General features: G+C 34.5%; 4 protein-coding genes across 4 annotated transcripts; 3 read left to right on the top strand and 1 right to left on the bottom strand.

Moving 5' to 3' along the window:
• The first annotated feature begins 1,000 nt into the window (after positions 1-1,000).
• On the top strand, positions 1,001-23,777 carry Spn100A (Serpin 100A). Its single transcript, XM_089708144.1, has 8 exons — positions 1,001-1,133; positions 2,438-2,463; positions 20,316-20,437; positions 20,641-21,310; positions 21,479-21,678; positions 21,911-22,096; positions 22,391-22,523; positions 23,263-23,777. The coding sequence occupies exons 2-8, from the start codon at positions 2,445-2,447 to the stop codon at positions 23,448-23,450; spliced, it is 1,518 nt and encodes a 505-aa protein (XP_089564270.1). The 5' UTR covers positions 1,001-1,133; positions 2,438-2,444; the 3' UTR covers positions 23,451-23,777.
• On the bottom strand, positions 4,290-9,577 carry LOC149479483 (uncharacterized). Its single transcript, XM_089707717.1, has one exon. It carries the CDS (start codon positions 6,805-6,807, stop codon positions 4,864-4,866), a length of 1,944 nt encoding a protein of 647 aa, XP_089563843.1. The 5' UTR covers positions 6,808-9,577; the 3' UTR covers positions 4,290-4,863.
• On the top strand, positions 10,238-11,710 carry LOC149479482 (uncharacterized). Its single transcript, XM_089708146.1, has one exon. It carries the CDS (start codon positions 10,238-10,240, stop codon positions 11,708-11,710), a length of 1,473 nt encoding a protein of 490 aa, XP_089564272.1.
• A 528-nt stretch (positions 23,778-24,305) lies between the features above and the next one.
• On the top strand, positions 24,306-27,273 carry LOC149479480 (uncharacterized). Its single transcript, XM_089708190.1, has 5 exons — positions 24,306-25,038; positions 25,262-25,410; positions 25,843-26,076; positions 26,352-26,587; positions 26,898-27,273. Exons 1-5 carry the CDS (start codon positions 24,396-24,398, stop codon positions 27,130-27,132), a joined length of 1,497 nt encoding a protein of 498 aa, XP_089564316.1. The 5' UTR covers positions 24,306-24,395; the 3' UTR covers positions 27,133-27,273.
• The last annotated feature ends 486 nt before the right edge of the window (positions 27,274-27,759 follow it).

Genomic DNA, 27,759 nt, shown 5'->3' with positions numbered 1-27,759 from the left:
GTATTCGATATCCTGCGGGTGCAATTACCTGCAAATGGGGATCTTAAACTAAAATACGAATGTTTACGTTGCTAATAATAGTTATTGAAATAAAGTAAATATTGAAGACAGTCTAATGCTTATTGGGATGCAATATTGAAATTTTAAAATGTAGGTAATATAGGTAAGGGTGCTATTTATAAATGGCCATATTTTAGAGAATTAACGATAATTAGGTACAATGTACTTTAAGTAAGTATATTTAATGCCGGTTAAGATTCACTGGATACTTTAACTTCATGCATTTGCTTTTGCAAAACTTTTAATTCCCGCAATTCTGCTCAATTACTTTAAACCACTATGGAGAAAGATTAATGTCTCGACTTTCCCCTTTATCCTTGATCTTGAATTTTATTTATTTTACTCTTTTATAAATCAGTTCGAGTAATCGGTCGTTTATTGTTGCATTCATATCATAAACACAATAATTTATTAATACTAGCGGCCCGCCCCGGCTTCGCCCGTGGTACATATGAAAAATAGATGTTGGCCGATTCTCAGACTTACCCGATATGCACAGAAAATTTCATGAGAATCGGTCCACCCGTTTCGGAGGAGTAGGTATGCAGACTAACATTGTGACACGAGAATTTTATATTTATGAAGATATTTTTTTGGTGCTTAAAATATTTTATAATTTCATTTATTTGACTATAAAAATGCTTGCTTTCGGATTTCATTTGTGATTTTTAATTTTTTTATTAGGTACTTATCTGTTAAGAAAAAGAAAATGGTGTAATTTTTAATATAACGCGATATTTTCCTTGAGTTTCTACCGCGGTTACTGCGACGTCAAAGAGAAAATCTAAGGGAAATAGTAAAACCTCGATTACAAATATATTTTTTTATAAAATGTATAATATTTATATGCCTAACACATGTGTATATTCTGTTTATTCAAGGGGCACCAGTACTATATTGTTTTTTAATCCTAACTGTTAAATGTAGATATAAAGTAAGGTGCTATAGCTTCCGCGCACGTCATTCCCGATCGAGCAAAGCGTATACGCGGCCGTGTATTGCCGCGCTTTTTGAAAAAAAAAATTATAATTGTCATTTATTTTTTATTTGTGCATCTGTTTTGCGGCCAGCACGTAAGTATTTTTTTCGACCACAACACTTGTGTAATGTAGGTCAAGTTTGTTGTAATTGATGCCTCACTGCGAAAACGATACGAATAAACGTGTTCTATATTATCTGTGTGTTGGATGTCCCACATAGCGCAAGAAAAAAAACATGCAAATCTTGCCTTATTCAAAGATAAGGTCAAACTTTACGTGTTTTAGTGGTCGCAGATATAAACTTGCTTTGGGTCGCATGTTTAAGGATTATCAGAAACATTCAATAGGGTTTTTTAATTATTTATTTTTATATGCTTACAAATATACATATACTGATGATATTATTAACAAATTTAAGTACTTTTATGCAAATATACAGTTGCTATGAACATCTATATTATATGAAAAATTATCTGGTATTCTGTTTGCAAAAATAGAAGAATTTAAGTATTTTCGGAGATGTCATAATCTAAAAAAAACCGGCCAAGTGCGAGTCGGGCTCGCGCACAAAGGGTTCCGTAGCAGCAAATATAATAAATTACAGTTAAATCAACCTATCTCAAAAACTATAAGAGATACTTTGATCAAACCAAAAATCGTTGAAAGAGTTAATTAGCATGCATCACCTCTATTTTTTTTAGAATTTTATACCCCGTAGTTATAAAAATAGAGGGGGGGGGACATACTTTTTACGACTTTGAGAGCTGATATCTCAAAAACCGTTCACTTTAAGAAAAATGTTTTTTAGAAAACTTTATATCATTTTAAAAGACCTTTCCATTGATACCCCACACGGGTATGTACATCGAAAAAAAAAATTTCATCCCTCAGTTACATGTATGGGGGGCCCCACCCCCAATTCTTTTTTTTACTATTTAGTGTCATATTTTTGTAGCGGTTCATACAACACATATTCCCATCAAATTTCATCACTGTAGTACTTATAGTTTCCGAGTAAATCGGCTGTGACAGACGGACAGACGGACAGACGGACAGACGGACATGACGAAACTATAAGGGTTCCGTTTTTGCCATTTTGGCTACGGAACCCTAAAAACGTGTGTTTACTCGTGTATATATCTTAGGTATATATATATGAAGGTCAAGGATTAGTGTCCAAGAAATAAAGTTAAATAAATAAGAAAGATGATATCACTGCTAGTAGTTTATTAAAATTATTATTATATTGAAACGTAATAACCAGTACCTAGCTAAGCCTCGTGCGCACGGTTAAAAAATATATTTAAAAGGTATTTTAGATAAAGTATTATTTATTAATTAATATATTTTAGATAAAGTACATACGTTTTTAAAACATACTTTTTATTTTTTTTCAGGTCTGAAATGAAGTGGTTTTTACTAGGTAAGATATTACATACTTGTACATAGATACGTATTATAAGGTAGTTCATAAGGTAGCTATTAATTAGTATTATTATGTAACCTACAGTGAACTAAAGGTATTATTTTATTGGGTCTTTGCCCGGGTTGAAAAGTATTTTCCAGTGAAAATTTGTATGTCTGAATAGCTTTCTGGTTCTTCAAAGAATTTTTATGAACGTTTCATATTTTCGGAGATTACCTATAGGTAACAAACATACAAAAGCAGAAACTTTACCTCATTAAAATATGTAATTAAGTAGGTATAGATAGATACTTATACGTGTAGGATCAGATTTAAACATTGACTATACATACCTACATACTTAAATATTTTGCGATGAAGATGTCCTAGATATCTAAAAAAAGGTAGGTACCTATTGCGACTAACACAAAAAAATCTTGCCAGTCACAAAAAACTTCTCTAAAATACATATATCTCTAATATATGTATATAGTTATCTAAAATCACTACATAGTATAAAACAAAGTCACTTTCTCTGTCCCTATGTCCCTTTGTATTTTTTAAATAGATAGAGTAATTCAAGAGGAAGGTTTTAGTATATTGTTTATCAGGTTTTAGATAAAGCGGGCGAAGCTGCGGGCGGTAAGCTAGTATAAAATAAAGTGTACCTAAGTAATGTTTTTTAAAGTAACTAAGGTAATAATTGTAGTTGAAATACATAAAATACATTTGAGGTGGGCCGTTGCGTTGTTATAAAGCGATACATTTACCTACTTTCATTGCTCTTTATTGTATACAGAAAATATTCTACATAATATATTTCAGAAAAGAGTAGGTACTATACCACAGACATATAATACTATACTAGTAGCTATAGTTATAGTAAATAATCTCAATATTGTTATGTCAGACATGTTTATAAATATCCGTTTCGCGCGCACTAATGTCGGCCATCTTTACGTGATTTCAATAAAAAATCCTTCGTGAGTAACAATTGATTTTTTCCTTGTAATGCATGTGCAAGTTCGTTAGTTTCAGGGATTATTTTTCCTAAAAAATATGTTTTATTTTATAGAGTTATTTCACGTTACATACGATCAATATTAATTGCAAAAAAATTTAGGTCTGTGTGTTTAAATGTTATTTCCTTGTTATTTCCTTGATAGTTCCTTGATAATCTATGACAAAAAATTAAAGCGATGTTTTAAAAAATTAAGACAAATTTTGTTTTTGAAACAGTACTATTTTGAAAAAAGCGCGGGAAACTTCGAACGAGGCGGGAGCGTGTTTTAAATTTTAATTTTAAATTAAACTTAATTTTATGATCAGAGGAGTAATTTGTTGTAAATATTATAGTATTTAGTGTAAATAGTTATAGTTTTATATTATATTGGTAAGTTTTATTGTTAATATTACTTTTTATGTAATGGTATGGTCGCGCCAATATAAAAATATACGTAAATATATTCTCGATATGAAAGTGGACTGTATTCAGATCTACGTGGTGTTAGCAAAGAGGGATAGACAGGATCATACGGCACATACCTCGTCGGAGGGAGTAGCGTCCAGAACACACGCGCCGCCACGCGGTCAGGGTCCTCCAGCTCGCGGCGGGCAAGAACGGCGTCCAGTCCCACACTCCACACAAACACACACGCGGCGGTGAGCGCGACCAAGGGCCGGGGCACGGGATACCCCGGTGGTGTTACAAGGGCACAATGCCTGATGATCTAGAGAGCCTCGTGGAAGCTCTCCGGCGGTGGCCGAGTCCCGAACCTCGCGAAGGAACGGAGCGAACTCGACTGACTGCAGCGACACGAACGTCGCGTTCACGCCTTATTGGACGTGTCACGTGGTTAGTGACCACGCGATGATTGGTTGTGCTCGTATGTAGGGAAGGATGAAGGAACACACCACAAACAATAAACGTTTAATTTCTACATTTACTATTTTAATTATATTGGCGTTACCATATCCACCCGCCCTAAATGGGTCACCATTTAAAACCAATCATAAGATACAGCGAAAAACTATGACTCTAGGATCGCATAATGCGCGCGGGTTGATAAAAGTCCTAAGAGCCACGGCGGTAATATAAATAACAAGTTCTATGGCTCTAGGAGCGCAAAATGCGAGCGGGATAATAAAAAATCCTAAAAGTCACGGCGGAAATATAACTAACAAATTCTATGACTCTAGGATCGCGAAATGCGAGCGGGGTATATAAATTCCTAAAGTCACGGCGGTATTACAACTAACAAATTCTATGACTCTAGGATCGCGTAAAGCGAGCGGGATATAAAAAATTCCTAAAGTCACGGCGGTATTATAACTAAGAAATTATAAACGAAAGCGGTGCAAAACTTAAAATTAAACTTAACTAACTGCGGTAATATATTAATTATTAATGCGATATAACTATTGTCTTGGAAGCGGACATAAACGAACGACCGGGCGAAGGTAAGTTCCCTTGGCGGTTCTAACTGTACAAACGCGCGCGACGTCGTCCTTTGAAGGATGTACTTTCTCTACGACGGCTAAAGGCCAGGTTAGGGGCGGTGCATTATCATTTATTACAACCACGACCGTTCCAGGAGTAATAGGTGTCGAAGGCGTATTCCATTTCTGCCTAACCTGCAAACCGTGTAAGCATTCCATTCTCCAACGTTTCCAAAACGACTGAACTAACTTGTCCAGTAGCGAATGCCTATCAAGCAAACTGACGTGATCAGGTTTGACTTGCGGCGCGGGTAAAGCTAATAAAAGCGCGGTAATTAAAATAACACGAAACAAATGCGTTATGATATTCATATGTTTAATATGATAATAATCAATGATCATGATAATTATGTGATCATTGCGCGGTGATATCACTGGATGCTTATGTGCACATTCCAGGGCGGAATCGCTTAGACGTCCGATAAGGATAAGTCTGTTGCGAATAAAAGGCCTCAAGCGATTGAGAGCCTGCGAATAAAATTTATAAAAGAGTATATTATAATACTCCTCTGCAAAATAATTATTTTGCAGGGCGGGAATAATTTTATTCTCAGCGAAATTAGGTTCCTCTACGGTCATCATAACACCGCGGCGGGGTAATAATATAAGGAACCTATAAATATAAAATACACGACGCGACGAGACGCGAAGGGCGGTATCGTATAAAGCGCAATGCTTTATAGGCGGGCACACAGTGTGCGCTAATAATTTTCGTTCGGGAATGTCTACAATAGACTCACCATCGAGACTCCTAAGAGGCCAATCAGATGAGGCCGAACGAGCCCACTGGGGTCCGTGGAACCACAGAGGGTGCGTTACGAGATTTTGTGGCGTAATGCCACGCGAAAGAATGTCAGCGGGATTTTCAATACCAGAAATATGGTAGAAATTATCTGATGGGATGTTATACACGACTGTGGGAGCAACGAAGCCCATCATGTCCCACAGACGGGCGGTAATTGACAAGATGGAGTGCTTAGTGCACATCACATCGGCGGGAGCGGTAATTTTAAAATAAAAACAATTATGAACAGTAGACCAATGCAGACCAAGTAATTTATGTTGCACGGTCTTATCAAACTCCACCGCGGAGGGTAAAAGTTTGTGCGAAGCGGGAAGATTATCTAACACATTTTTACTATTACTATTCCATTTAACTAGATCCCACTGAGCTCCCCTATACAAATCGATGAGCTGCTGCGACGCGGAAACTGCTTCACATTCCGTGGGAATAGAGAAGGCGATATCATCCATATACAACGAGGAAGACGCAATGCCACTCGCGAGCGGATATTTCGCGCCGTCATCTTCTACGAGCTGTCTTACCGTGCGCAGTGCATGATAAGGACTAGACTTGATGCCGAAGCAAACTCGATTAAATTGATAAAGAAGCAGCGGATCCTGCGGGCTGAAACGATATAAAAAACATTGAAAACGACGATCAAACTCACGCACGAATATCTGCAGAAACTGTTGGCGGCAATCGGCGGTCATGGCAATCGCGTGGAGACGAAAACCTAAAATTATTGTAAACAAATTGCCTTGTAAATTCGGCCCAACATGCAGAAGGTCATTCAACGAACGCTGGCTTCCAGAAGTTGGCATGCTAGCATCTAAAACCATGCGCAGCTTAGTCGACGATTTATCCTCGCGCAGAACAGCGTGATGCGGTATAATATAAATAGGTGTAGGGTCACGCGGATCATACGGAGGCGCGGGTGAAATATAATTTTTCGTTAGATAATCTTTTATGACGTCATCATATGCCAACCTTAATTTAGGTGAAGCTTGAAGCTTTCTTTCGAGGCACATGAAACGTTTTGCGGGCAATATTAAATGAGTCACCGAGAGTGTAGAAATCATCCTTAAATGGAAGCGAAACAATATATCTACCACTCACGGGGTCGCGGGTTGTAGTTAATTTATAATATTCTTCACATTCAACATCATCGGGATGTTGAACGGGCGGTGCGGTAGGAAGCTCCTCGAGCTCCCAGAAACGCCTGACTAATGAGTCAATAGCGGCGGTCTCTTGAACGTGACAACACGTCAAGGGCGGTTTATGTATGTTAGGTATGGTGGGTACTGAACCCATTATTACATAGCCTAACACCGTGCGCAATGCAGCGGGCGCCGACGAGTCACGAGATGCATGAACTACGTCGGGGAGAAGCAGATGAGGGAACAGAGAAGCACCGATTAATAAATCGATTTTATTTGGCGTACCAAAACTCTCATCTGCGAGCGGTAAATGCGAAATATGCGATAAGACAGAAGTGTCTATAACAGCGGTAGGTAGTAAATCCGTAACATGATCAACAACTAGCGGTGAAATATTAAAAGATATGTTGTTGTCAAGACGCGAATAAAATTTTATATTTACGGAATTACTATTTATAATTTTTTCTGAACCACCGAACCCCTTAATAATAGTACGTTCGGTTTTCTGCGGTTTAATACCTAAACGTTCACAACATTCATTCGTAATGAAGTGACTTTGCGAAGCGGAATCTAAAAGCGCGCGAATAACAAGCCGTTCGCCTTTACAATTATAAGATACGACTTCAGCGGTTGATAATAAAATAGTACATTGTTTATTCGCGGGCGCGTTGCATTGAAATGCGTTATCAGTATCAGCTGTATAGCTAGCGGTACATAGCGCAATGTCGGAGCGGACGCACTCGCCCGACGCGGACGGCGCAGGCAACGGCGGTGTGCTGCGCGGCGGGGGGTGAGACGCAGGCGCGGGAATGGAAGATTCGCGTTTCAAATGTAACATCGTATGATGTTTTAATTTACAAATGCGGCAATTAGAATTAGACGAACAACTAGAAACTCGATGTTTAATACTGAGACAATTTATACACGCGTTTCTATCCTTTACGTATTTCAAACGTTCCTGCGGACTCATTTTGTGAAAACTTGAACATTTAAATAAATGTTGATGCGTAATATTTGTACAAAGACAACTATATGCGGAATCAGCGGTTGTTACGTAAGACTGATACTTAGGCGGAGCAGACGAGATATTATTTGAACTGCGGTTATAATTATTATACTTTCGAGGCGGTTTATTTATTCCCGAATTTGTGGAAGGATGAATGCGTTCTAATACCTTCGCACGAGTTTGAATAAATTGAACTAAGTTATCAAAAGTAGGCATTTCACTACCAAACTTAGTCTCGAAAGCGCGAACAGTATCTGAATCTAACTTCTTCAACGCGATATGAACAATCATTAAATCTGTAATATTATCTAACTTTATATTTTGTAAGGCGCGCACTGCGCTAATAAAGTTATCAGTAAATAAATCAAAGTTTGTTGCGGACGGAGAATGCAAAGGTTTAAAATCAAACATTTGATTTAAATACGCGGAAACCAACATACGTTTATCATCATATTTATCTTTTAAAGTTTGTAATATTAAATTATAATTTTCAGCGGAGGGGGTTATACCAGCTATAACAGTTGTGGCCTTCCCCGTTAATTTACCTAGTAAATAATATAAACGCTCGGCATCTGTAAGGCCGGGATTGTTATGAACAACTGATTCAAAATTCGAAAGAAACAGCGGAAATGAGCGAATATCACCCGAAAATGGTACCAACTCGATAGGCGGCAATTTAGGCCTATTTTTATGCAAATTATTAATATCTCCGTGTGACGGACTTGGTTGCGAATATTGCGATTTAATTCTTTTAATCCTGCTATATAAAGACTCGAATGCAACGAGGCTTTTATAATCAGGTTTCGCGGTAGGTGTTAATAATAATAAGCGAGTATTGTATTCGTCTAAACACTGTTTATAATCATCGCGTAATGATTCTACCTGCGCGGACTCGTCAAGGAAACTTTCCATAAGCGCAGCGTTGTTTTGAATGTTCAAAGACAAATCATACATTTGTTGCACCATTTCGAATATAACTTCGCGTTTAGCTAATAACATGGATAACTGCGAATCATTTATATCTTCCGAATCATTAACATCCGAAGCGTCACTATCAGGTAACTTAGTCATTTTCTTAGGCGGCATTTTTAATAACAAAAGTATATATTCAAACAGAGAATGTTACAATACAAGTTACAATAACAAGTAATACGACTAAATAAAGTAGGTCAGCGACGCAAGCGTAATATGAACCGAGTATGAATTTTCAATATGGTCGGATTATAACACCGGATCGCGGAATGACCTAGATAACGTTATAAATTTCGAGCGCGGGTAGCGGATAAATAAATATGATGAAATATGTTCGATTTATAATGATTTTAGCGTTATAACTGCGGATAAACGATATGAATATAGTTTTAATTAACTATTTTAATAATAATATACGCGTAACTTAATGTTACGGGCGGAATAAAATATATTTTAAGCAAAAAATAATAGATGACGCAATGTCGATCTATGCGGTATATTATAGTTATTTCACAATGAATGTACTATTAAATCGCTTATTAGGGCCTACAATGAGTATCCTAATAAGGGCGGGTTTAAAATATATTTTATATGAATAGTAGAAGACGCATTGTCGTTCTATTATATGCGGTATATTAAATAGTATTTCGCATTGAAGATACTACTAAATCGCTTATTAGGGCCTACACAATGAGTATCCTAATAAGGGCGGTGGAATCATCAGGTAATGTACGGTTCGTAAGGACCAACAATGGTTACTATCCGGCTCGAAGGACCACTCAATGGTCGCGCCAATATAAAAATATACGTAAATATATTCTCGATATGAAAGTGGACTGTATTCAGATCTACGTGGTGTTAGCAAAGAGGGATAGACAGGATCATACGGCACATACCTCGTCGGAGGGAGTAGCGTCCAGAACACACGCGCCGCCACGCGGTCAGGGTCCTCCAGCTCGCGGCGGGCAAGAACGGCGTCCAGTCCCACACTCCACACAAACACACACGCGGCGGTGAGCGCGACCAAGGGCCGGGGCACGGGATACCCCGGTGGTGTTACAAGGGCACAATGCCTGATGATCTAGAGAGCCTCGTGGAAGCTCTCCGGCGGTGGCCGAGTCCCGAACCTCGCGAAGGAACGGAGCGAACTCGACTGACTGCAGCGACACGAACGTCGCGTTCACGCCTTATTGGACGTGTCACGTGGTTAGTGACCACGCGATGATTGGTTGTGCTCGTATGTAGGGAAGGATGAAGGAACACACCACAAACAATAAACGTTTAATTTCTACATTTACTATTTTAATTATATTGGCGTTACCAAGGTACATATGTAAATTATATATTTGAATTGAGTCTCCTTCATAGAAATCTATGAAGGATCCTCCTGATCGCTTGAATGAGGGATCAGGTCTGGGACCTGGTCCCTCCGTCGCTAGCTATGTAACACTATATAGCAATGATGATAATTTTGATAAAGATATACTTGATTGGGAACAAGAAGGTAATAGAAAAAGGAAGCGTGGTAAAAATATGAATACTATTAATAGCCTAGAAAATTTAGATAGTGGTCGCCAGAGTGTTAACTCTAATAGCAACTCTGTATCAGCTAAGGAAAATATTTCAGTTGATTTACAGTCTAATTCTTTAATCAGAAATATATATACTGAACATGACTCTTATCCATTTGTTGTTCATGTCCAAAGATGTGAATCATCACCCGGTGATGGCTCTACTTTGCATCCAATTACATTTGGCAATTTTTTGAAAAAAAATAGTTTTAAAAATATTGTAGCAGGTAGTGTCAAAAGAATAGGCAGGAATAGATGCGTTGTTGCTTTTTCAACTGCTCATGATGCTAACACATTTATTAATAATAAAGCCTTAGAAACATTCAATCTAAGAGCAAAAATACCATCCTTCCATGTTTCTCGGATAGGCTTAGTAAGAGGCATTCCATCAGAATGGTCTCCGGAAGAAATTAAAGAAAATATAGTTGTTCCTAATGGATGTGGCTCTATAATAAAGGTACGCAGAATTAATTATAAAGTTATTATTGATGGTACAGTTACATGGAAGCCTTCACAATCTGTAATATTAACTTTTGATGGGCAAACACTCCCGTCAAGAATATTTATTTGTTATAACTCTTTACCGGTAGAGCTATATATATTTCCAACCATTCAGTGTTATAATTGCTGTAGGTATGGTCACACAAAATCAATTTGCAGATCCAAGCCCCGTTGCTATAAATGCGGGCAAGATCATAGTGGTGAAACTTGCAATGTTGAAGAGGATGGTGCATCATGTATAATGTGTTCTGGTTTACATTTTGCAAATAATAAAAACTGTCCTGAATATAATCGCCAAAAACTAATTAAACTTACTATGGCTCAGAAGAACTTGTCATATGGAGAGGCACTTAAATTACACCCACAGGTTAAAAAACCTTATGCTGAAGTGCTTAACACTTCAACATTACAAGTCTCACCAAAGCATAGTTTACAAAATACAAATATAAATACATCTCATAAAAAGACTGTTTTTAAAAAACAACGTTCGCCACCTAAAAGTAGCCAAGGCTATGATAGAGCTGCTCATGAAGCTTTAATTAAAGAATGTCAGATGCCTACACCTGACAATGGGTGTGCCTTCAAGATATCTCCATCTAATGATACTCAAAATGGTGCTATAATGGAAATTATACTCGCTTTAATCAATTTATTACAACAAGGTAAGACATTAAGACCGTCCAACGTTGCTTTACTTAATAAAATTATTAATAACACAATAAAAAACAATGGCTTCGAACTTAGTACATTGGAATTGCAGGAGCATTCTTCCTAAAAAATCCGAATTAATTCATATCATTAATAAATATAATCCATTAGTAATCTCACTAAACGAGACCTGGCTAAAATCATATTTAAATTTTCGTATTCCCGGTTACATTTGTTTGAGGGATGATAGAACTGACGGATACGGCGGTGTTGCAATTTTAGTTAAAAATACTCTTACTTTCAAAAAATTACCACTTTTCCAACATACTGATAAAAGTTTCAATATTGTCGGAATAAGACTTAATAATACGATTTCCATTGTTTCCATTTATATTCCTCAGTTTTCGAATTTAATTAAGCATGATATACAACATATTTTTTCCACACTTGAAGAACCCTATATTATCTTAGGTGATTTTAATTGCCATCACCAATCTTGGGGATGTAGTATATCGAATTCAAATGGAGTACAATTACTAGATCTGATCGACAATAACAATTTATGTGTAATAAATTCAGGGGAGCCGACACGACGCACTCATATGAATGAGAACTTGAGTGCAGTAGATCTAACAATTTGTACATCGGATGTGGCTTCATGTTCATCCTGGAGTCCCTTACCGTATACGTTTGGTAGTGACCATTTCCCTATTTTAATTACTTTGCCGTTCAAAAATAATCAAAATTATAAACAAAGTTCACGTTTCAAATATAGACTGCAAAATGTAGATTGGGACAAATATAAAAATACAATTGAAAATGAAGTAAGGAAACTTCCTGATGTAAATATCACTAATGGAATAAAATGCTCGGAAGCGTTGGCAAATACGATTTTGCAAGTTGCTGAGGAGTTATTCCCTGTTAAATCGACCTTAAACACGTTCATGTCTTCTCCACCTTGGTGGGATAAGGATTGTACAGAAGCGATAAAGAAACGAAAACTGGAAGAAAAGAGATATGCTGGGAATATGTCCACGGAGAATTACAATAATCTGATTGCTACAATAAAGACAACACGATCACTACTCAAGAGAAAAAAACAAGAAGGGTGGAAATCTTTTTGCACATCCATTTCACCGAATACTTGTCCCTCTGAAGTGTGGAAAAAATTAAAACGCTTCAGGTCAGCATTTGCTGAGCAACCATATAGATTTCCAGAATCATTGGCTCATGATTTTATGCAAAATATAGCTCCCGATACAGTTCCAGAGAATAATATATTACCCGTGACTTCTGTTTCATTTGATCACAACTACTTTCGTATTGATTCCTTTTTTTCTCTATATGAATTGAAGGGAGTACTGTCAAATGTAAAGGATTCCACCCCCGGCCTAGATGGTATACCTTATTCTTTCTTAAAAAACCTTGGAGACAGTGCATTACAATACTATCTTGACATAATAAATAATATAATGCTTTCTGGAAATATTCCGTCCGAGTGGAAGACACAAGAAATTATACCTATACTCAAACCAAATAAACCAGCTGACGAGCACTCATCCTATAGACCGGTAGCTTTGTCATGCGTTTTATTAAAGGTAGTAGAACATTTGGTGAAAAATCGTTTAGAGTGGCATATCGAGCATCACGATTACCTATCAAACAGTCAGTTTGGTTTTAGAAAAGCAAAAAGTACAATAGACAGCATAGGCATTCTCACGACAGACATACGTTTAGCCTTCTCGAACAACAAGTACTTAGTGGCTACTTTTCTTGATATTTCATCTGCCTATGATAATGTTATTATATCTATCCTCAATCAAAAACTTTTTAAATTAAATGTTCCTTGTATACTAATCAATTTCATAATAAGCTCATTAGTGGACAGAACTATATGTTTAAATTTAAATGAATCAAAAAACATTTCACGTAAGGTTCACAAAGGACTTCCACAAGGTTCTGTACTTAGTCCTCTGCTGTATAACATTTATACTTATGATTTGGAAAAGTCACTGAATGATACTGTAAAAATTCTGCAATATGCCGATGATATTGTTATGTATAGTGTAAATAATAGCTTAGAAGAAGCATGCAATTCTTTAAACAGCAATCTGAACATACTTAGTATGTGGCTTAAAGATAATGGTCTTGACTTGTCAGTAGAGAAAAGCTCTGTTGTAGTTTTTTCTCGAAAGAGGTCTTTGCCTCAAGTAGATGTAAGCTATAACGGTAGTATTTTTCCCATTAAAAATGAAGCAAAATTTTTAGGAATAACATTAGATAGTAAACTAACAGGAATACCTCACATTGATTTTGTATCAGCTAAATGTGAGCGTATTTTAAATATAATAAGGTGCTTATCTGGCGTGTGGTGGGGGGCACATCCTTTTTGTCTCAAATTAATTTACAATGCTCTAATTAGAAGTAGTCTAGATTACGGAATGTTTTTGTTGGAAGGTGGTAACATTAGTGCCTTCAGAAAACTTGATAAGATTCAAGCGAAAGCAATTCGAATAGTTGTTGGAGCTATGAAATCTAGTCCCAATAACGCACTTCAAGTTGAGTGTTGTGACGCTCCGCTTCATCTAAGACGACAGTTTTTATCCGACAGATTTCTTTTCCGAGCGCTGCAATTTTCCAACCATCCCTTATTTCATAAATTGAAGGACTTGAATGAATATATATTAACATCTACGTATTGGCGCTCTAAAAAAGTTCCATGTCTGATCGAAAGTTTCCGTAGAGTCACATCCATTACAACACGTATATATCGATCTCCACGCTTATCATTGTTTAGTCACAGTTATGATAATTTGTTAACATATCCAGACATTAAGTGCGATATAGGAATCATCAAGAATGATCCTCTAGCCAATCTTAATTTTAATACAGAAGTAAATAAGGAATGGAAAGATTGGAACCTCATTTTCACTGATGCATCTAAGACGTCTTTGTCTGGGTGCACTGGAATAGGCATTTATCATACACAATACAAAATTATTCAAAAAATAAAATTACCACCTCAAGCATCAGTATTTACTGGTGAATGTTTGGGCATTTTGAAAGCAATTGATTATATATTATTAGCGAAGTTATCACGAACTGTTATTTTTACTGATTCTAAAAGTTCTTTACAAAGTCTTGAAAAATATCCATTTAATAATAAGCCATTTTACCCTTTCATTTTTGAAATTAGAAACAAATTAACACTTTGTAAAAATAAAAATTTAACAATAGTTTTTGCATGGATACCCAGTCACACCGGTATAAAAGGGAATGAAAAGGCAGATGCCTTAGCAAAAGATGCCATAGATAGTGGTGATATGTTTCCATATATCAATTATTGCCACGATCTTAGTAACCTTCCTAAAGTTTACCTCCATGATACCTGGACTAAACTTTGGGAAAGTAGCGGAATGCAAAAGGGAAAACGTTTCTATTCTCTTCAACCACGGATTCCAATGAAGCCTTGGTTTAATAAAACCAAGGGAAGTAAATTAGCTACAAGTATAATCATTCGTATGCGACTTGGACATGTTTGTACCCCTCACCATCTTACTAAAATTGGCATATTAGATAATGAAATGTGTGAGTGTACTCTAGATGTGGGCAACCTGAATCACATATTTTTTGCTTGCCCACTGTATGACCATTCCTCTTTGTATTTATCTCTTGAATCACTTGGTGTACCCTTTCCTATTTCTATTAATTGTCTCTTGCTCAATCCTGTCAAATATTTTGAAGCCATTGACAAATTTATCACTCGAAATAATATAAAATTGTAAATATTTTTCATTTTTTTTTTTTTTTTATCTATAAAGATAATGCAGTATGTTTATTTTTAAAATAGAATTGCTTAGTTTTTAGTGTAGTAGTGTGTGTGTGTAGTTTAATTAATAGATTAGTGTTATATATAATATAATATGTAGATTAGTGTTTCAAATTGTATATATTGCTACTTCTCTGATTATGCGCGTGCGTAAAATTTTAATTGTAAAAATTTTTGTTTCCCTACCTTTTAAAACTTGACACTGGCAAATAGTTTAGTCTTATTGCCATGATAAACGAAAAAAAAAAAAAAACAGTACTATTTTTAATAGGGTAAAAAATTAATAACAAACTTTACCTGTTTGTTCAAATTACATATTATATTATGTTAATCACTACACACAGGGTTTGCTAAGCACTGTATTATTTAAATGTTTATTTGTTTTTTTATTTGTGTTTTGAAAATACGTGCCACAGCCACTTATATATTTATAAGACCATAGCGACTGTAGTGTTATAAAAGAAAACGAGTACCGTATGTTCGAGTGAGCATTGCATGTTCATTCATGGTTTAAGTGTGACAAATAGAATCGTCCAAACAATAGTTCTGTTCACACCTGCCTATTGTAACCGTTATATTATTCAAATCAAGTAAAGACGACACACTTCCTAAAGAAAGGGAAACAAAAAGATTAGGAAATGTTTAACTGAATAGTGCGTGAAGTAGTATGTTTTTAGCATTTTGTACATGCGTATTTTAATATTAATTATTGATTACGTTCCGCATCATTCAAGATGCATGTAATCATTACTAATTGTACCTACTCGGTTATGATAGACATACATAAACATGAGCTTTCTGTTTTTTATATGACGTAAAAAGTTAGTAAATAATAAAACTCTTTGGTTTATAAATTTAAAGTAGGTAAATAGTCAGTCGTTTATATAGGTTTTTTTAAGACATAAGAATGATTACCAATGCTTGCGAAGTGCAATGTAGGACAGTCATAGAATTGTATAAGTAGAAGAATGAGTTACAATTTCATGCATAAAAATTATCATAGGATCGCGCGATCGGAATGAAGCCTGGCATAGAGAATTATAGTAAAAATGGTATTTTTATCTGATTATCTGAGATTACGTGCTATAAATGACATAAAATACGTATGTGGAAAACCTATAAGTTCATAATATTATATCGCTGTTATACGTATAATCGCTCTGGACACAGACTACGGAGCTACAAATTGTAGTCAAGAGAAATAATTGTCCGAACGACTGCACTGGAAGTTTACTTTCTCAGGCGGTATGCGCTGTGTACTGTAGGCAAAATATAATCCTTTTTAAAATTGTTTTTAAAGTGAAACTTTTATTACATCGTCTCAAACTTTTTGGTCTGTGTAGCGCATGTCGCGTGTATCTCGGCAGCCGACCGTCACGCGACATGCGCTACACAAAGCAGTGTTCGGAACCGTTCGAACAGTTTCACTTTTACCGTGGTTTCATAAAACCACACATTTTTTTTTTCAGAAATGTTTGTAGGTAAAACGTGTATTTAAATTTAACATATTATTCCAGTTTATTTTACATTTATAAATAATTTTCGTTTTGTTAAGATATTCAAATTTTTAAACAAAATTTGAGCATTTTAAAATACACAACATTTTATGTTGTAAATTTTAATTAGAATAATGTTTTCCAATCAATATTCTTTATAATTAAAAAGAAAAAAAGCGTATAAAATATGCACATCTTTATTTTTACAATTAGTAATGATTGGCATTTCTAAGGAATTAAGCAGTGACTTACATTCAAATAAATATTGCCTAAGCAAAAGATATACTTAACACGTTCGCGGACAGTACTGGTTTACAGGTTGCAGCTACTGAGACACTACTTTTTTTCATACATTGCCCAGGGGCGTAGTGTTACAACACATGGTTAAAAAACCATATGATATGACAGAACGGATATAGGCGTAAACGTCGTAAGTACTCAGCGTCAGATTCATAGTCACCATCATCAGCAAATGGGTATGGACTCGATTCAGGGGTAGACGCTGCATCAAACAGGTCTTGAAGACGTTTTTGTTCTTTTTCGAACGAGTTTCGAGACGCCATTTGCAAAAATATTCGTTACAAATTTAGTTCAACAAAATCGTGTTCACAACAAACAATAGCAACATAAATATGCTGTTTACATAAGCAACTAGACTTGAATTAGTACATCCAGTATGAGTAAAACAATTAAATTACGTTGGAAACAAAATACTCACTTTCTAAACAACAATTCACACGCGGCACGTGGGATCACCGCAGCGGCGCAGTACTCGACTAACCGTATGCAAACATGACGCCCACGGGCGTAGTGTGCGCGGGGAGAGGGGTAAAAAAATATGAATGTATGCGTGGAAGTACCTTCCTTTGACGAATTTTTGTAAATAATGCAGTGACAGTACAAAAGTCGTAATTATACCTGTGATGACAGTACAACATGCCGTTCTTTATGATAGTATGAAAAATCGCTCGTCGTTTGGCGTACTGAATTTATGCAAGTAAAAACTGATACGTCGACAGACGTACTGTCGTATCACTTTTAGCTGTCTAGACGCCTGTGGTCGTTTCTGTCCGCGAACGTGTTAAATAGTAAATACTATTTGTTTGCTGTCTGTACCTCGGTGCAGTACAATAGAGTAGGGTCAGAGCAGTGCGTTCACCGCATAGTACCGTGGTTTACGCGTTTAACACTTAACTAGAATGGACCTTTTTGATCTTACTTGATACAATGGCAAAGGAGAATTATGCTTTTATTATATAAACCTAAATTAAAATCAATTGATGCTTGTTTTATTTCATTCTGAAACATAATAGCAATGATGATAATTTCCCCCTTAATTATTCAACTAATATTTAATTTATATACCTTAAGGCATCTTTAAATATATTTGAACGTTTTAATACCTTCAATCAGTATTTTAAACGAGAACGACGCGACGTCATTAGGTTTCATTTCTGTTTTCGTTAATTAATTATTTATTGACCATTAACGAACATTATTTAAATATCTTCTCAATATGTAGTGAGTCCATCATTCTATATTTGGTAGTCCATTGTCTGAATTGTAAACATTTCATAAGACACATCCGCTTACTTTCTAAGTAATTTGTCGGAGCGTATCCACAATATGCCAACGTGACTCGAATGCAATGCATTCAAAGACGCGAGTGTGCGCCGCGCGGCCGGCCGCGGCGCGGTGCATTGTCATCAACATTACGCTGCATTACCACTATAGTAACGTTCGATTAATATGGCTATAACCTCTACTTTTTAATATCATAAATTTCTCTCTTCACACTGAACACCGTGAAACCTTAAAACGTACAGTGCTAATAATAATTAATAACGTTGCGATGTAAAATATAACCCTCCATGAGGTAAAGAGATGATTTCATCGTAATTTTTTCTCATGGTATAAATAATGGATGAGGTCACGACAAAAACAATACCTGAGTTTATATTTGAATTCGGTCAACGTTGAAAGTTAATATAAATCTTTTTAATATTTAGCAGTACATTTTGAACAAGATCATTTCTTACATTACCTATATGAAGAATACAATCTTTGTGATATTACAGTGATGGTAACATGTTTTGTAACACGATAACATAGTACTTATCAACAACGTCATAGTCATCACAGTATGCACTTTAACGGTGATACTCGTTGATGGGGTAACTCTTGGGTAACTGTACTAAAATGCTGTGAAGTCTCATAACAATAATTAGTATGAAGTAAATAGACTAAACTAGGGTTAAACACATACTTCTCGTTAGTACAGGAAGTATCCGTTGTAAATATGTAATTGCTTAGCAGTGAAAGCATCCTGTTCTTTATATTAGTTTATGGTTCCTGTGTGAACAATTCAGTTTTATAAGAGATGTAGGTACGGACACTGTCCCTTACAGTCATTCAATGTTCTACAACAATAACGACATTAATTAAATGGCAGCGAAAACTAAATGCAGATTTCCCTTTAGAGAAATTGAATAGAAAGCTCAATAGTTGTATGGCATTCCTTGTAGCAAAATCTTAATAAGAGCAAACCTGTCCATAATAATTCCTGTTGTCTTTCGTTCATAAGAAGAATGTGATTTGTTTAAAAGTACCAAACTTTATTAGCAAGGGACTTATACCACAAGTGCAGATAGGTACGTAGGTACAATAGGTTTTTAATTCTCCGTAAAGTCTCCATAGCTATTTTATTTCACTTGTTCACCTTGTTTCTATCATTACATATTGCACACGTAACTGTTATTCTACACACAATCTTGTAATATAATTCTCATTTTTATATTTACCTATATTGTATTAATGTCGTATCCATATCTATACTAATAGCTATAGATATCCTGTGTTTCTAAATATTTGAATAAAAAACTACTACAGATTTCTAAAATATTTTACTAACAGAAAGCTGTATTATTCCTTGGTAACATATGCTATATTTTCTATTGTTTTTAATTTTTTATCCCGGAACAACCGGGGCACAGCCAGGACGAGCTAGTTCATAATAATAATATTGACGTCACTTGATGGTACATCCATTCTTCTAGGTTAACGATGGGTTTTAATTATAACAAGTCTAGATAGTAATACCGCTAGATTCTCGACCTACATACTCTTCCACGAGAACCAGTTGTATCGATATCACAGCACAGTTACATTGATGTTATCAGTTTGTAATAGTTAAGTTAATGGAGATGTAATTGAAATAATGCTTTGTTTATTCTGTACAAGTATGATATTGTACAAGTATGCTACAAAGCCATGCTTTTGAATTTAAAGAACAACCTGAAATATTGATTTAGCACCTCACGGTGATATTTTAAAACTTTTATGTAGCATATATATTATGTCAATTTTTATAATGTAGGTACGATAACGATATTAATTTATTTTTTCAGTATTCATATTAGCCATTGGGCTAAGTGAAGCGCGTTGGCTGCGACGCGGCAGATCAAACCAGCCACAGGAAACCAGCTTCATTGGAGAGGCTACAAATCTGATATCGACTGCTCTTTTGCAGGTTGGTACCATGCCTTTGAGTAAATGTAGCATAGCTTATTTACCGTGGTACTATGAATTTGAATGGAGTATTTATTGTACCGAAGTAAATTTTTTCTATTAAGTTATAATTTTAAACTATTTGTTTGTACGGTTACTTAATTGTACAACCATCCCAAATGGTGAAGGTGATATGAATGTAATGATAATGTTTTCACGTTCTAGGACAACATCGACAGTGAAAATGACGTCGCATTTTCTCCACTTGGCTATTCGGCCATTCTAGCCATATTAGCCGAAGGTGCAAGCGGGGAAACTAAAGAACAAATAATAACAGCGCTTCATCTACCCAATGATCAGAAACTAATACGAACAACTTATAGATACATTCTGCAAAGATTGAAGTACACCAATAAATTCGAACAAAACAAACCAGAACTTCAGAACTATTTTTATGTTTACAAAAATTATTCCATCAATAATGATTACAAAAAAATATTAGAGGAATACTATCTGACTGATGTGAAATCTGTAGAAAGACACACAGATTACATTCCAGATGATGATGATGACGATTATAACACTGACTCAAAAGTTGAAAATGAAAAGAATAAGGATATTAAAGCTACCGAACCTCTAAAAGAAAACAACGATGATGATAAACCACATAAAATTAATTTGACTAATGTAAATTATAAGCCTGCCAAAAACATAAAAGAACAGATAAAACTGGTGAAAACAGAACCAGCTACTGACAATTTTGATAGCGAAGAAGAAACAATGGTTGCAGATGAAGCTAGAAACCATATAAGAAAAGAGCGAAAGCTTACCTTGGAAAAGGACGTTTCTTCCAGCTTCGCAGTAAGTAACGTGGATAGAAAAGATGATTACGAATGTAAGTTTTATGAAACCTTATTATATATATATCAATAAATTTATGTGTAACTAACTAATTATGTATAAAGTTATGCAGTTTTGTTCGTTTATGTACAATACTCAAAGAATGATAATAATAAGCTAATATGTTACCTTATGTGTTTTATAACTTACCATTTTTTTGCAGCATGCCATTCAATAATGCTTATTTTCAATGGGATGTATTTCCGAGGCTCTTGGAAAAAGCCTTTCGACACAATCGAGCCTGGTCTATTCTACAAATCTTCAACAGAAAAGAAACAAATCCCCATGTTGAAGACTCGTGGAAAGTTCATGACGGGATCGTTACCAGAGCTTGACAGTGAATCATTACTTATACCGTATGATGTAAGTACGTTTTGAATAAGCGAAGTCATTAAATGTATTGTAAACATCGTAAATTATTTAAAAATACATTAGGAAATCGAGATACATTGCAGTAATATCGCTTTGAAATCATCAACTGTATAATATTATGTTTGTTATGTTTTTAAATCGTGGTGTTCTGAATAAAATTTATTTATCAAATTGTTACAAATTTAAAACAGTATCTGATTAAACATTTTACATACCATTTCAGGGTGGAAGATATGCTTTATTGATATTAAAGCCAAGAAGCCGAGATGGTCTAACACGACTCGTCGCTGATTTGCCGTCAGTTACCATTTCAGACATCAAAGAAAGTCTTATTGAAGAAGAATTACAAGTATCATTACCGTCTTTCTACGCATCTACCGTTACAAAATCTGTTCCTTCTCTGGCTAAGGTTGGTACAAAATATCAAAATTCATTGTATTGTAATAATGTGATTTAACATTACCTGGAAGACCATTTTATTTATAGCCAGTTTCATAACTTCTAAATTTCTACGTAGCTTATTTGTCAGTTAAAATATCATTGAAATAATGTGTGGAAGTATAAGTGAGCAAAACTGGCTAACAGTAACTTTATCAGCAAGGTGAGACGACCCGTTATAAAATAAATACTAATTAAAATATCATGTAACTTTGTATGAGAGCTATGAAAATCGTAGTAATCCTTCATTTTATTATAATTTTAGATTGGGGTAAGCCGCATTTTCGGACGTGAAGCAGAATTAAACGGAATGTCTGATCATGGAATTTTCGTTCGGGATCTCGTGCAGAACGTTGTTGTCAGAGTTGATAATGCACCTTCGGCATCATTATTTAGCGGTAAGGCATAATTAAAGCAAAGATAATATAATACTATAATAGATTAAAGTAATAAAAGGGTCATAGTTCTTGTAATTTTTGACATGAGCACCTTTATTTTAAAAAGAGACATCCCCATTTTCTGTGATAGGAAAACTAACAAATATCATTGATATTTTTTATATTTAGTATAGTCATAGTTGTGTTCATATATTTTTGGACTAAGTAGTTATAATGCATTGCACTTTTTATCAATTTTCCCTTACGGATTAGTGTTGTTCTTATATTAACAAATACAATTAATTAAGATTAATAATCACGCAATTAGAGGGATTAACATAAACATGTTTACGATAGTAAAATGTTAATCCTTCTTGTTAATAATTGTCAACACTTAATTACTGTCCAACAATTGTTTTGCGTTTAGCAATATTTAATTATCTTTGACATATACTTCACTAAGGTTATTTATGATGCAAAGTATATTTATACGCTAGTCTTTTTTATTAAGAACTATAGAATTATCTGACATATTTTTTTACTCAACTGCTGGATGCACTGCGATCTGTGGAGCATCTTTTTGATATAAATTACAGAAAAGATGCTGAATGCATCAATGCTGGAATCTAATAAAACCTTAATTCGTAACTATTTAACGTTACCAATACAACTCCATTTGTTTTCTATTGTTTATTACAACTCGGACAGATCACAGAGCTTTATAAAAAGGTTCTAATTAAGACTTTAACTTATTTTACAGCTAGCAACACATTAGAATCACTGAAGAACCTTCCACTGTTTGAAGAGAAAGCACCTCGTCTCTTTGCCGTTGAGCATCCATTCATTTTTTACGTCATTGACACTTTGGACAATCTTATATTGATTACTGGAAAAATCGCTGATCCTCGTTCAGTTTCTAGTGAAGAGAAAAGCCTTGGATTAGCTTAGTTTATTAGCTGCAGCAGCTACATAATTTCATATGTGGAAAGAGCGACTTAGTCATCAATAATTTTGTTATAAACTAATTGTTTATCGTAAATGTTTAGCGTTCATAGATTAGTTAGGTGTATAGACGTACTTAATTATATGAATTATAAGTTCATAAGCCGAATGATATTTTTAAACATGACTTTTTAGGATTTGCTGAGGTTGAGATTGTGTTGTATAACCAGAAGCATTTGATATTGAAAAAAGTACACAGCTTAGTTAGTAAGGTAAATTATTGTTAGACGATATTGTGATATGTTTAAGATTAAATTATTATTTATTTTCTTATTGCTGTTTTATTTTACTGCAAATACCCTTCTATATTCCATTTGCATATAACGTACCTATAGTAGCCACTCACATCTGTTCTACGCAGGAAGTTATTTAAATTAAAATTTTTACAATACAACAAAGCAAAAACAAATCTGTTATGTCGTTCTTGAGTAGTAGAACAATGGTTCTACTACTTAATGAAACTTAATTAAATGTAATTAACCTTTCTTTGTATTTCCGAAATACATAATAACACAGAATTAAGAAAATATCCGTATGTATGAAAATATCAGTATGTTTATTATCCGATATGATGATTAATGATCCAATATGATTCCGTATTGTAAATGAACCTAAAGAGCCTTTGACTATTTTTTAAAATCTAAATGATAAATAATAATTAAAATTTCGAGCTTATTTCTATTCTATATGAAGTATGGAAATCTAGTTTAATTATACCTAATTATTATTATAATAACTTCATCCCGACCGATAGACAGTGAGGGTAGATTGAAATAAATTAAATAGAAATAAGACATAACGTTACTTTAAACAATGTAACGGCTGCGCTGGGCGGAGTCGGTTGCTTTATTTTATTTAAGTAATAAGTAATTTAGTAAATAAGTGATTATAATGGCATTTAACAAAGAAAATAATAAAAGCTTCATGCATAAATCGAAAATCCCATTACCTATTCATCCATTGCCGGGAAATTCTAAGAAGATACTAAAAAAACAAAATTCGGAAAATGAAAGGCGTCCATTAAAAACTCTGCAAGCCCAGGCATCAAATGTACCAAACCAAGATATCAAGAAAGATGATAAGAAACCAGTACAAAAGAAATATAGATTGAGAAAATCAAGAAGTTTAACACCCATTTCAAGACACGTCACACTTCGCACTAACAGAGAAAATTTAGATTGGGATTATAAAGTTTTTAAAGATGATGGAAACAATAGTGTTATTTATATAAGCGATGATGATGATGTCGAGAAGATAGCAAGTAGCAGCGAGAACATTAATTATTTTAGTAAAAACGACTTTAGAAATTGTTTAGGTATAAAAAATTTAAAAAAGACAGGTACGCCTACATCCGGCCTTTTTGGATCTAGTCAGACAAAAAACATTAAGAAAAGTCTAAAACGACCCCACAGCAGAGAATTACTGGGTCAGCAGTGTTCCGCAAAGAAATCTAGAGGAGAGGATGATGAAAAATATAAAAGACGATTAAAGTTCAATGAGTGTTCATCCGAGTTATTGAAATCTTCTGATCTTTGTAAGTAATACAAAAAATTATTATAATATACTATAATTATAAACCAACTAAATACAATAAAAATTGTACATTCGTTGGGGAGCTATAACTAGTGTAACTGACCAAACTTTCTTTTATTTTTAAAGATTTAATCAAGTTATCATTTTGAAATCGGATTGAATAAATCCTCCATTACTACTCTTATACCTACTTATGGTATCTGTGATATTTATTCTATTTTCAGCAACAAGCACATACAAAGATTCTTTGCAACGAGAATATGAGAGTGAGATATTTACTCATCTGATTACTAAAGAAAAAAAGTGGCCTAAACACTTAACGACACCAAATGCTACTAGAGCGTGTATATTGAATTGGTTGTTAAAAGTCAATGTGAGTAGAATATGATTGGAACATAATTCGTAAGAATTGCTTTATTGAAGTGAAAACTTCTTTAGCGGCGTTGAGCACTTTTTCTGTAATGGGTATAAAATCTTAAACTCGCGTCAGGACACGTGACCTGATCGAAAAAGCGTAAGACGGATGGATATCAAACATGCTCAACGTTAATAATCAAGTTTTCACTTCTGCCAGCACTCCCGGAGTGCAACCCGTCTTTTTTTATGTTAAGTATAATTTGGTGACTGGATTATACTGAAAATTCTAAAGTTAAACTAATGTTTCTACTAAGTACTTCTTTGTACATATTCAATAATCGTTGTTTTTGTTCAGTAATTTGAACAACGATTATTGAAAGACTTTTTGAATAATTAACTAATGGAAAATAAAATTAAAATAATTAATTTACTATTTTTTATTATTTAGGGTGCTGGTGGTAATCCGGCAACAATTCAAACAGCAACTTGGTATTTGGATTCAGTATTAGAAGTTGGCCCAGTGCCTATAGAAAACCTACAGCTATTTGCAACTGCCTGTTTTTGGATAGCCCAAAAAATACATGGCCCAGTAACAACTGCTCATAAGTTGGTGAAATGTTCGAATCATGCATTTACCACCAAATATCTTCTTAAAGCTGAAACATTGATTCTAATAAACTTGGTATGTACTCTGATATTCATTTTTTTTTCATTTTTTCAGACTCATTTTCAGATTGTATGAATATGCTATAGAACCAACATAATACCTATAAAATATTGATACAATAATTGTTACAATTTAATTGTTTGCAATTAAATTATTTTTGTACGTCTCACAGCTTTGTAAGAGAGTTTTAATGCAATGTAATTTTGCTGGCAAAAACATTTTTTAATTGTATCTATTCTTCTATCAAGATACATAAAGTAGTACCGACTGACACTGAACATATTTTACAGAAAATACCTCCTCAACCGGTGTTACCTCAAGAATTTGTAACCTATCTTTCATTGTGGTGCAGTGGCAATGATCCTGACCTTGAATTGGCAGCGACATTCATCTGTATGTGTGGGATGATACTAGATATGGGGTTGTTAGATGAATACCCCTCTGTGATAGGCGCTGCTGCTGTACGAAATGCCGTCGTTTTGCTGAGGAAACATGATCTCTTGGATAAACTGGAAACATGTCCAGTGTGAGTATATTACCAGAGATCTGGTGGCGTCCGATATTATTGTTGGAGTGATGATATTTTTTAATTAAAATAGGATAATGTACTAATAAGTAATAAGTCTTAGTTGCTGTAATTTTATGATGTGTATTTTTGTTTTACACTGCTAGATTTTTACAAGTTCTGTAAATTAAGAAAATACTGGCGTACCAGGCATGTGAGTTAAAATACTATCAAGATATTTCATAACCTGGTTCTATCTTGTCAAAATAAAACGAAAAATGAATCCGAGAAAATCCAATAACAGTTCTAAAGTAAAAACATATCTTTTCAGGTTTGAAGAAATAGAAAAGAAGTCAAATTTGTACAACGTCTGCGCAATTCAGAGGAAAGCTGTCCTTTTGCTGGCATCACCTTTGTTTGAATACAAGGCACCATTGGAACTGTATAACACCAGTTCACAAAATATACCATTAAAAATACTATCGGAAGCGAAATACTTATCTATGGTTGACAAAAGAACCAAAATAGACTTAAGCCCAAAAAGAAACAAAATTTTTCAATTGTGATATCATATTAGTTGTGTACCTATATTTTTTTTATTAATAGTGTCATTAAATAAGTAACTTGTATTTTTACTGTGCTTTTAAAATGTCTCAGACGGTGAAAAATCAATGTTGTGCTAATTTGTGATAGTTTCGTAATATATTAATTATTATTTTATTATTTAATAAATAAATGAAATATAACTATGTGTTTTCTTTGCTTTGATTGAAATGGGTATGTATATCAGTTCTTCCCTCTGGATTATTTAATATTGAAATATTTTTATATTCTTACCAGTACTAACTACCTAGTTCTTGAGATTACCACGTTTAAACAAATAAATTAGATAAAGATATATTTATACATTCTGGCTTATCTAATGTTTCGAGATTAATATAGTAGTCATGGAGTATCATAAGTTCTATAAAATCATTAGTAGTAATCATTAGTAAATTTATGAACTGAACTTCGTTTTATAATCAACGTATGAAAAGAATCCATTTAAAATCAACATCAAGAAAATATAACCTGTTTGAATGGGAAAACCACAAGCGAAGTAGCCGATGTCTCGACGCTTACACCAAGAGTAATATGTAAAAGAACTCTACAAGCAAATACGACTTTAATGAATTGAAACAAAGTCCTAATTC

Source organism: Colias philodice, chromosome 20 (assembly GCF_061535455.1).
Source record: "Colias philodice isolate Cphi_HAF_F1 chromosome 20, ilColPhil1 Martin Lab GWU primary, whole genome shotgun sequence".
Classification (NCBI taxonomy): Eukaryota; Metazoa; Arthropoda; class Insecta; order Lepidoptera; family Pieridae; genus Colias; species Colias philodice.
This window is presented reverse-complemented; position numbering and strand designations above follow the sequence as displayed.